Source organism: Lepisma saccharinum, chromosome 6 (assembly GCF_977018435.1).
Source record: "Lepisma saccharinum chromosome 6, izLepSacc3.1, whole genome shotgun sequence".
Taxonomy (NCBI): domain Eukaryota; kingdom Metazoa; phylum Arthropoda; class Insecta; order Zygentoma; family Lepismatidae; genus Lepisma; species Lepisma saccharinum.
Genome location: NC_139234.1, coordinates 55,267,119 through 55,279,444, shown reverse-complemented (window position 1 = coordinate 55,279,444; position 12,326 = coordinate 55,267,119). Strand labels below are relative to the sequence as shown.

At 37.6% G+C, this 12,326-nt stretch overlaps 1 protein-coding gene across 1 annotated transcript; it reads left to right on the top strand.

Moving 5' to 3' along the window:
- The first annotated feature begins 1,908 nt into the window (after positions 1–1,908).
- Positions 1,909–12,192, top strand: LOC145989404 (trophoblast glycoprotein-like). Its single transcript, XM_083124744.1, has 2 exons — positions 1,909–2,031; positions 10,895–12,192. The coding sequence occupies exon 2, from the start codon at positions 10,915–10,917 to the stop codon at positions 12,073–12,075; it is 1,161 nt and encodes a 386-aa protein (XP_082980870.1). The 5' UTR covers positions 1,909–2,031; positions 10,895–10,914; the 3' UTR covers positions 12,076–12,192.
- Positions 12,193–12,326: the final 134 nt, after the last annotated feature.

The following is a 12,326-nucleotide window of genomic DNA, read 5'->3' as shown; positions in this document are numbered from 1 at the left end:
ATAATTGTCTATCTCCTTAAATCATCGTCACATTATTCAAAAAGCCAAAAACGTTATTTTATCTAGTGTAAAATAAAAAAAATCATGGGGGGGGGGCTCGAGCCACCTCAACCCCAGCTTGGATACGTGCTATTAACAATGACAGGGTTATAGAACATTCTCCATCTTGTCTCGATAATTATTTCTCTCAAATTATCATCACATTATTCAAGAAGCCAAAATCCTAATTTTATCTAGTGTAAACAGAAACAATTCCTGAAGGGGGCTCGAGCCTCCTGATTCCCACCTTGGATACGTGCTGACAATAATAGGGTTATAGAACACTCTCCGTTTTGTCTCGATAATTATTTCTCTCAGATTTATAAATTTATTATCTTCACATTATTCAAGACGCCAAAAATCCTAATTTTATCTAGTGTAAATTGAAAAGTTTCCTGAGGGGGGGGGGGGGGCTCGAGCCATTAACAATAACAGGGGTATAAAACATGCTCGGTCTTGCCTCGATAATTATTTCTCTTCTTACATTATTTTCACATTATTTAAGAAGCCAAAAACCTAATTTTATCTAACGTAAACTGAAAAATTTCCTGGGGAGAGGATCGAGCCCCCTGTGCCCCATCTTGGATACCTACTATTATCAATAACAAGGTTACGGAACATTCTCCGTCTTGCCTCGATAATTATTTCTCTCCTTAAATTATTGTCACATTATTTTATTTCACACCACAATAAATCAAAAACCTCATTTTATCTAGTGTAAACCTAAAACTTTCGGGGGGGGCTCGAGCCCCCTAAGCCCCCCCTCTGGATACGTGCCTGGCTCAGACGTCTGTTTTTCCGCACAAGTTCATGATTTTTTTGAACATTGTCGTCCTTTCTTGAACTCACATCTCGGCCGGGACGTTCATCATCTTCAACCTCCTCCCTCCCTTCTGAAAATCGTTTGTGCCATTCGAACACTCGCGCACGTGACATAGCATTACCACCATACACCTCTTTTAACATTGCACAACATTCCGTCGGTGTTTTTTTTTTATTTCACCAGAAATTTGATGTTAATGCGCTGCTCAACTTTATTGTCCACCATGATTCCGGCACTACTACAGAACACTGTTCTCTTCAAGCAAGCCTGCAAAGAAAAGAAAAGCTTTCAGAATCATGAAACAAACAGTGGGTGCGCATGAAGGTTCAATATCAACAACACATCAATAGCTACCTCCCCCCACTATCCTACGCGACAGGAGGTGCGCAGTCTCGATATTTAATTGCCGCACCTCGTACATATATATACACATACGTATATATATCTCACAAAATATCATGTCACATTAACAGCAAATATAGCATTTTTGCTGTTAGAGGTTTTAAATGCTCATTTGAATTTCAGTTTCTACCTTCAGATGGCCAATTGTAAGAGGAATCACTCCTGCATTCGTTTGTAAAATCAAGGATAATATATCATGAGTACATTATAATGTATTATTCGCATTATTCTTGGTGCAAGGAACAATTTAAGGTTGTGGGTAATACATATAGATGGATAGCCGACTTTACTACAAAAGACCCATGGTTCTTTTTATACACACTCCCACGGCAGGTCATAGTTTTTATCAATAGGTTAAGGACGGGTCACGTCCGTACTCCAGCTCATCTAGCAAAGATACATATCAAAACCCAAGAAAATTTCAAATGTGGTAATGAAAATCCTGATGCACAATATTTATTTCTTGAATGTCCGATTTTCATAAATCAACAAATCACACTCTATAAAGGTTTTCAACGTTTAAAAATGTCATTTCCCATATCTCTCTCTCTCTTCCCTTCTATCAGAACATTAATACAAATTCAATAGCAGAAACGATGTCCAAAGTCGACAGGTCTTTGTTGACAGGGTCATGATAAAGAAGAAGAAGAAGTATTATTCTTGGTAAAACCTCCGAAATTGCTAAATATGATGATGAAGCCGACAAGGTTATTAGAACTTGAGCTGGCTAATTTGTAGATTTGAAGAAGTCTGACAGTTTATAGCTGGTAAGTTTATCACTGAAACGCTATACTTTTCATTGCACCTTTACATAAAAATTGAGCTTTGTAGAAAAAATTCAATGAACGCTTCCAAGTAGCATTTCAGTTTATATCGTAGATACATTTAATTTAATGTTGTGGGATAAAAGTTACACAAGAATTTGTAACTTTTGAGACGTAGGGCAGAAATTCAAGAACACTGTTGTAGACAGCAAAAGACTATCATGTTTTGTAAGATTGTTCGGTTTCTAATGTAAGGTACCTGAATCTAATATGGTCTACTCAAGATTAGCGATTACTTCTAATGGTGCACAAAGCCAGAAATGTAAAACTAATCACAAGTTCAAAAGTGGGAGCATTACTGGACGTTTACTGAAAATTGGAGTCGGTTCCAAATAATAACATGGGTACAGTGAAGATTTTGTTAAAAAGTAACGTTTAGGCATATTGGGTACATGTGAACCCAATATGGCCTAGCAAATATATTTTGTTCTTTCACATCAAAAATGCAACAGAAATTGTAAATAAACTACCACAATATTATTTTTATAGATAGATAAGTATATTGATACACTGACATTTATCTTTATTTCATAACGACATAATGAGATTACACAAAGAAATAACATAGTTTACAACCAAAAAAAAAGGAAGTTACGTGGCATAACTTGTCGCCAGAAGATCATGGATGACACATCAGTCTGGGCAAATTAAAGGTCCTTCATCATCTTTAGTGACTGCCGGACACCCTACGTGAACATTAGAGTAACAAATGTCACATTTGCACATGCACTTTATGATATATTCCTATGTAGGCCATACTGAGTCTATCTTACATAGTTTTCGTTTTTCATTCATTTTAAACAGGTTTTTAGATTAAAGTCTAAAATAAGTACATAGATGTAAAGTAAAAATTATGAGCTAGCTATCATAATATAGACTAGAGATATAAACACCTATCACTTAGAAGATGTAGTAAGTAACAGCTTACATATGCAATATTAGATCACGTAGAGGTAGAACACAATCACGAGATGCAGCTATTTCGCTTCTTTGTCCTCAAGTTACTGCACTATATGTACAGTCTATGGATTCAATCATGTCATTTGGACAGACTAGAGTTCCTGGAGGTACTAACGTCATCTGTCGAATTCATCATTTGTAACTACTTGGAAACAACAAATAGGCCACATTGGGTTTAGGAACCTTAGACTATTGGATATCTGAAACTCCTAGAAATACTTACTAAAGACTACCAGAATTCCGATTTAGTCGGAAGAGTCCTTTTAAAAAAAACAAAAAAAAACAGCACCTTCTCCCACCCTTTTTTCCCTTCACTGGAGTCGAAACATGAAAGTGCCCTGATTTTTTTGTTAGCACGTATGTTCTTACTTACATACACCATTTCCCACATACCAGGATACAGATTTCCTTTTATGTGGGCAGATAGTCAGGTAACACGTACTTAGTAATTAGATAAGAAAAAATTGCAATTGCTCCGCAGTTTGAAATTTGTAAGACCGGACATAATTTCTTGTTCCGGTCGTTGCAACTATAGTAATAGTATCCAGTGTAAGTTACAAATGGAATAAGACACGGCCGTGGCTATCTAGGAATAAAGATGGCAGTGAATAAGGTCGTATTCAGACTCTAGTTATTTGTGTTGACTTATGTGGAACTTGTATTCATTGTTTTGAGGAATATGTTCTAGTGAAAGCAAGAGTGAAGATTTCTTTCCTGTTTTTGTTGTGACGCATCAGTTGCTTTTGCTGAAAACATTTCTCGTATGAACGCTTTGATTAGCACTCGCGTGACGTCTGTTACACAACTGTAGCATTTTCTTCGAAATTTTAGTCACCATGCTGTTGGAGGTAAAGTTGGAACTATTTTCAAACCAATAGTTTTAAAAAAAAATGACTCTAAAGTTTAGTTCAGTTGAAGTCGACTTTATGCTTAGATACGTTAATCGGAACTCAACTTGAAGTTTAAAGTGGGATCCGAACCACGGTGCCTCCACCTGGCATCGAACCCGGGACGCCTTAATTACAAGGTGATAGTTTTACCATGACATCAATACTATTAAACATTCCTTGTCAACTTGTATTAAATATATAATTTTACAGTTTAAGATGAGTATGTTGAATAAAATAAGAACGTAAGTAAATATTCTTTGGAATTATGAGTGTAAGATTAAGGACCAATAATGTAAAAACTCTCGAACAAAATTTGACATAGAATCGCACCGATTTAAGATGTTTATATCTATATTTGTGTATGATTGCATGACTAACGGCAAAGAGAAGGCAGATTGTCCATCACTATTTATATTCTACATCCCGTGTTGTTTCAAGGAATGAAATTCGGTTGATATGAAGTAGATGTTCTCTGCTTATTGATGTATTTATTTCAATTCTTGATCATCACATTCTGGAAAACAGACTAAACGAAAATGGTGATGGACAATTCGCCTAACATTACTTTTGGCGCTGGTGTACGCGCATTGTGAAAATTGATACCGGATATTCAGAGGCGAGATGCGGCGATGACTTAGCAAAATAACAAAAATACTGCATTTTAAATATTTTAGAGAAGTAAAAAATAAGTCAGAATATTCTGATATTTGTGCGAAATAAGCCATGCGACACCATGGAACAGCTAGAAATGCGCAAGGGATTCGCTAAGTTTAGCGCATTGGAATGAGAGCCCAGTACTATTCCCCGTGGCCAACACTCCCGCTACGTTTCCTATTGAAGGCAATGGTGTTCGCAGGCCCAGGCCATCGCAGAAAATGTGCGAATCTCTCTACCTGCTCGGAAGACATCCAACGACCGCTCGAAGGTCTGGTCATAAACTGTATCTTTTTTCAGCTCACATGTTTACGACAGGGTTTCTCTGACGTCTTCAGGATTAAAAAAAATCCTAGTGCTATTTCCATCATTGTAAAGTATGCAATGCAATGATCTAATACACGTAATTAGTGATGTCTGGAAAATCAGACTTTCTCTCAATTATGTTAGACGAACCATCTAATGTTAACAGTACGTCCTAATTGTCAACTGTCTTGAGATCTGTGTATAAGGAGGAGGGTTGTGTTAAGGAACGATTTATTGGTTTTACTGATGTGAGTGCCGATTGTAAATCTGACGGGTTTTTTGTTCATGTAAAAATTGTCAATAAGTAGGGACTGGAGGACAAATTTATTGCTCAAACGTATGACGAGGCGGCAGTTATGTCGGGACATTTAAAGGATTTGCACAAGAAGGTCCAGGACGAGTACCCGAAGGCGTTAGTTGCTGCGCTCGTGTATAGATTTAGTGCTGTTACAGGGAATGAATGAAATACCATGTATTCTTATCCACTTTGCCACTTTGAATGAAATACCATGTTAAACTGTCCATATTTTTTAATTGTTCGATTTTCGAAAAACTTAAAGTTAGCACATTGATTGGCTAAATGTAATAAATTAAATTATGTAAATATGCATATAAATAGTGTTTGTGAGTGGGTTTATAAAACTCACAATTTGAGTATTTAACAGAAATTGTTACACAACTTACGATTACAGATAGAAAATTCAAGCTTGGCAAACCAAATAACATGCTCCAGCTGTATGACCGACTCAATTATCGTTTCACGAGACATTACAGAACCCTAGCTACAAATTCTTAAGCTCAGGGCGATAATATAATACGGTTCCTCTTTCAAAGAACTCACCCTCTCTCCTTCCTTTCCTTGGGGTAAATATAATTATTTCAGTAACCCATAACAATAATTACGTGGATTTTATCTTCAGTGCAAATTTAACTTGTTAAAGTAAAATTTTCCTGTGACAAGAAGTTAGAAATTGGGATTCGATATAGTTTTGTTCCAAAAGATGCACTTGGCTTAAATTAAGCAGTGTAATGCAGCGGAAAAATCTTGAAACTAAGGGTGCCGTGAAGCAAAGAAGTTTGGGAATGGGAACCCTTGCTTTAAATGGTAGAAAATCAATCTCTCTGAACCATGGCAAAATGATGCTAGGAGGAAAAATACGAAACACGAGGGAAGAAGGAATATGAGCAACGTCACATTGACTGACACTTCAATCATAAGCATCGCAACCGAGTTATTGTGAGCGGGGGGACATTCTGTATAATACCCAAATATCTTAATACACAAAATACATTTTTTCTGGGCTGGACGCGTCCTCCCCTCTCTACCGCTAACGATGCACGTGCTTTCAATGCTCAATGAATGTCGTTGGTTAACATATGGTCGGTGTAATAGACAGTAGATTGCAATTGTGCGAAGTATGGTAGTCTTGCGTTGTACATACCTGAGATTACATGTTATACTAATTACTTTGCACCAGCCATTTCTAATTGTGAATTTCGTAATTAAAAGGTTGTTAACTGAATTTAAAAAAAAATGTATTATTAATACTTCAAATATAGCTTGATTTTTTGGGAAAATTGTTGAAAATAAGTTGAACTGTAATTCTTACTTTTTCAATTGAAGATGAAGTTACAAGAGAAAGAGGAGTAAATCTCCATTGAGTATAAAAATGTTATTGTGAACACCCGTATGTGAACCTCACGGCCACTGCTTTCAAGAATATTAATTTAATGAAGTGTCAATACTTTCTTAGGATCCTGAGATATTTAGTATTTTCCAGCTTCTCATATCGCTAAATACAGTCTCCAAAAAATTTAATGTTCGAACTCTCTCTCTCCACGAAAGAAATCCCTTGACAATCTAAGATTTAACACTTTATCAAGAGCTTTCTATCTCCCCCTTCAAATTTAATACTCAATTCCACCACCAAAATTCCCATGCCAATTTTAGACTTACTGTTGATATTGAAGAGTGGATATTGCCTCTCCAAAAAATTAATTCTCAGTCGCCACAACAAAATTTCTGCAACAGTCTAAGACAATAGTAATACAGAAGAATTGGATACCACCTCAATTTAATGCTCAATCCCCCAATAACTAAAATACCCGCCACAATCTAAGACATAGAGTTGGATACTGCCCCCCCCCAACGTTAAATTCAGAATCCCCCCCCAGAACCCACATGTCAATTAAGGCCTAATATGTAAGAGTTAGATATTAAATATGATGCATTTAAGGTGTAAAATTTGTACATATAGCGTATTTTGTAAAATATATATAAATCTCGAATGTCATATTATTTGAAGGGAAAAAGTCCCCCACAAAAAATCTCGATGGCGCAGTCTGCGCCATAACCCCCCTCCTGTGGACACCCCTGGGTGGTGTTTGTTATAAATTACGCTTAGTTAACACAGTGGAACAGTACAGGCATCCAATAATTTACTCTTTTTCTAATATTTGATGATAACTGTAAGGGACCGGGCAGATGAGCACAGCGTATGGATTTGTGCACTTTTTGCAATGCTTTCAAACAATATTTTTACTCAAGCCATTTTATCCTTTGATGAAAAGATTCTCTCGGGCTATCGACCAGGTGAGTTGTGGAAAAAGATTCCAAGCTTTCGAGAGCTAACGCCACTCTCATTAATCAGATTTCAAATTTTCATCGTATGGAATAGCATAATTTGTTTTTTGTAGTCGTAAGGTCTATGGTACTAGAGTGAGCTCTTAATTCGAATAGGCAACGACCTTGGCGTTTACTGCGGAGAAATATTGTGCCCCTTCCAGGTTGGAAAGATGGACCCTAACGTTTCACAAGTCTTGCGATGACTACGCAAAAATGTCACGCTTCGCCTCTGCATTACATGTTTACTTCATAACCTACAATTTGGAAATGGTGTAATCGCGAAGAGAAGAAATGAAAGTAAATTGACATTTCATTCTCAAAGTTCTTACTAAAAGTAGTTGAATTCCCTTTGTATAATACCGTAAGATAACACTGGTCAACAAATTTTAATTTTTTTTTTGCGACATGGATGAAAATTCACTTTTCTTTATCAATCCATGATGCTGAACACGAAACTGACAATGAAAATGCCACTCGACTTCTGGTTTAAGAATTATACGAGGTATTGTTGAAAAGTCGGGTTTCCCAATGTTGTAACGTAGTGAAATGACGTATGCTTGATGTGCATGTGACTTTTACGTTTGAACTGTATTATGTGAACAGTACAAAACGTGGGTACATTTCCATTTGCCTTTTCCAAGTAAATTCATGAATCAAAGTTTTTACATTAATCACAAAACAAATACTTATTTTCTAGTATACTACTGTATGGTGTGTTCTTTACTACTTACGTGGGATTAAATCCGCTTCCTCTTTGCTTCCCTCTTGTAGTGAAGTTCAGGATCATCCCAGCTTACTGTCCAGCAATAATCGGCAAGCATTCCTGTACTCCATTTCCCTTGGTATCTTTCCTCCATTACATATATTTGTTGGTGGAAACGCTCACCATGTTCATCACTTACCTCCCCACAACTTTTCGGGAAGAAATTGAGATGAGAGTAGAAATTGCAATTTAAGGAACATATTGGAACCCATTTTTTGATACGATGAAACCAAATTATTTACAAGTTTTTCATAGTCTTCAGCACATTTGTTTCCCAAGAAATTGTTGGAGACTTCTCTGAAAGGACTCCATGCACCTTTTTCAACATTACTTAGAGTTGACGAGCTATATCTTTGCGGGTGCCTTGGCTACTCCGCGCAGAGTGTGAGAGATATACGTTTATGTAGTTGCCACCTAATCGCCCTTTGGGTGGTCGACAGCAAGGACAGAACGCAAGGATAATGACGCGCAGCCGGTAGCTCCTCCCCCTTGCTACTGCGCAGCCGTGCTTGGGCAGGGTTCACCCGCAAAGATACAGCTCGTCAACTCTAGCAGGTGTTGGAAGATCTCGTCCTGGTGAAGTTGATGAATTTGAGGGCCCACAAAATTCCTTCCTTGATCTTCTGTTCACTGATTTTTGGAAATTTGTTAAGTAGATATTTGAATGCCTAAGAGTTTCGATCCAACTTTTTGATCAGTCCAAGCTTTATATGAAGTGCAGGATTCAACGAGAGGTTCATTTTGTACATTCATATTTCCAGTTTCCATACTTTGACGTAATGGCCAATCCTTTTTATTGAAAGGAGAAGCTCTGTCTCTGCTATTCCATTCGCAGAGGAAACAGCAATATCTGGTATAGCCTTGTTGGAGTCCAGTTAAAATAGCAATGACTTTCAAATCTGCACATATTTTCCATATGTAGTTGTTGTATTTAATTGATTGAAGTTGAATAATTGATTGAAGGAGGAATTTTAGGTTATCATACGATTCTTTCTTTTACAGAGAATAACCAATAGGGATTGATGGCAATTGATTGCTGTTATGAAGCAGTACAGCTTTTAGGCTTTATACCGATGCATCTATGAACAACCGCCACTCCTCACAGATGTGCTTAATGCCTATAGCCCCTAATAAACCATTAATATCACTGCAGTATATCAGATCTCCTTCGGTAGAAAACTATTCTTCCAACTTTTTCTGATGGTCACGATAAAATGACACCTTCACATTACTAGCCAGAAAATTCCATTGTTGAACTCTGGAAGCTAATAGCTCTGCCTTGGCTAACCTTGTGCTGTTCTGTAAGTTTAACATCACCTGCAAAGTCCGGATCTGTAGATGTGGAAGGTTGTGGATCACACAGTTCGTCTTGTGAGTCTACTGAAAAGGATTCAGGGGGTGTTGGAACAGGTAGTTCATTACTATGTGCCACAGGACCAGTAGCAGAACGAATATTTGGAAATATAATTGTCTTCTTTTTAGTATTGGACATACGTTGTATTGGTAGGACCATAGGCCATCAAAAAAATAAACAATCGTCTGTATGATTAGTGGGTTCCAGCCAAATCATGGGAATAGAAAATAGCATCGATGGTCTTCTGTGATTCAACCAGTCTAGCAGATTTGTGTAGCAGGTCTTACAACGGAAATGTGGAGCGCAAGTCTTATCTTCATCTCCGAATTAGCAATATTTACCGAAATATAGATTGTAGGCTGTTCGTACAGCAGGGGTAATATTTCTCCACTGTCAAGAAAACACAATTTGCCCACAAACATAACAGATTTTTTTAGCATTGATAATGCATTTACGTGGCATTTTTTACCATCACTCAGAAATTTAATCAAATGCCAACCTTACCAGAAACGTATCACGTAATACGTGATTTATTTTCGATAAATGCACACTCAACCTAGTTTTATAAAGCCACAATCACATCTGCAAAAAATGAACACCTCACTAAACAATGAATAAAGAGATTTTGTGGCTGGTCTTGAACAGTTCCCCCTTTCCTTACAACAAATAAACAAAGATAAGAAAAACTCAACATTTACTTCTTACAGCTATGCAATACCATATACAATAGGGAACTTCTCCAAATCAACAATGCCCTGGAACTCAATTATAATTAGTCAATTGCGATTTTCAACGACAGTTTCGTATTTAGGTGACCAATATTGACTAGAAATTGCATATATCACTCATGTCGCATTTTGGCTGTTGACCAGTGTAATTATCACTACTACCCATTACGTTTGAGTTTCAAACATTACGTGCTGCAAAATCCACGTTTTATGATTAGGTACACTTCATTGAGAGTTGTGAGAGAATATGAAGCAATTCGGATATAACAATGCCCGGCAATTGAATTTACCGCTTGTATAAATAAGGAGAAGCGAAGTGCCCCTCAATTTGGAGATAATTTCTCAACCTCGACTTGATTTATACACATCTATTTCATTCTAGCCTAAGAAATCGAAACAAATCACAATACCGTGAACTAGAAACTTTTTCAGGCTGAACTGGGTATCGTTCTACAGAATTGATTCATATTATCTCGGAATTTTTTACCTGTTCATTTGATCTATTCTTCGGTTTTGTACTTGCAGATTCTTAACTTTCCGGTGGGATGACAGCGATTTCGACAATCGTCCACTACGTACTCGTCTTCTCGAGCTTCATAACCTGTGATAAACTATCTCAACCTTGTCCCGAGGAATTTCAGGGACGTTGTAGATGCCAGGCAAGTCTTCTGTCCAATGCCACGATTGATTTGGTGAACTGCACCAATGCAGGCTTTAACAGTTCGCTTGTTCTTCAGTATCTTCCTACAACAACAACAATGCTCATATTTACTGGTAACTACATTCCGAAGCTGAACTGGAATCGGATTGGAAAAAGTTCTACCACGAGGAAATTAAATTTCATCGACTTATCTAACAACAGCATTCAAACAATAGAAGGTAAAGGGGACAGCAGACTGTACGACGTGGAAACTTTGATCATGAATAACAACCTGATCACCCTCTCTGAAAACATGCATGGTTTGCTGAGCGATTTTGTAAGCCTGAAGGAACTGCATCTGGACAATACGTTCAAACCAAGCGGCAGATATAATACAAACCTTTTCAGTGTTTACAGTTTCTTTCGCCGGTCTGTGAAGTATGTGGAAAGGATCAGTTTACGTGGTAACGCCATTGTCAAGATGAACACACTGGCATCGTTCTGCACCATGCCGGCGCTCTTCTACTTAGACCTGAGTGACAACTACATATCGGAGCTCCAGATTGACAGTAAATGCTTTCGTCAAGTTAAATTGATCTTGTTAAGAAACAACAGCTTCGAGAGGATTCCAAAGGAAAAGCTGGATGAGTTACCACCGACTCTATCTCTAGACATTACCGACAATCCTTTCCTCTGTGATTGTAGGATTGTGGATCTCCACTTGTGGCTACTGAGAAACGACGAGAAAGTTGTCAATGGAAGTACCTTGAGATGCTTCGACGGCAATCCGAGAAGCAACATTGGCAAGTACATTGTTGATCTCAGCTTAATACAATGTAATTTGGCCTGCAAACCGGGCTTCTTCACAACAGCATTTGAGGTTGCCATGATCCTATTCCTGGCACTGTTTCTCATGTGGTTTGTCTGCCAAAACAAAAAAATCATTAAGGCTTGGATGGGACAAAATGTTAGATGTCCCTGCGTTGTAGTTCAAGTTCAGGGTAATTATCGTTATTCGCCGCTGACAGATGAGGACAACCAAACTTTTACAACCGATGAAAAATGAGTCCTGTGCATATGTGACCAAAAGTAGGTAAGGGGAAGTTGTTTATTAGGAGACTCACTAAAAATTTGCTGGTGCGTGATATTCTTGTGTATATTTTATATTGAAATAAAAAGCCCAGGACGTTCGAATATATTTCAAATAGAACATTGCTTTACTCATTTTTATACAGAACACATAAGGCATTTTTTTCTCCGAATGGCCGTTGTGGACAGGGACCGAACGAGGCAAAGGCCAACATAGTCTTCCTTACT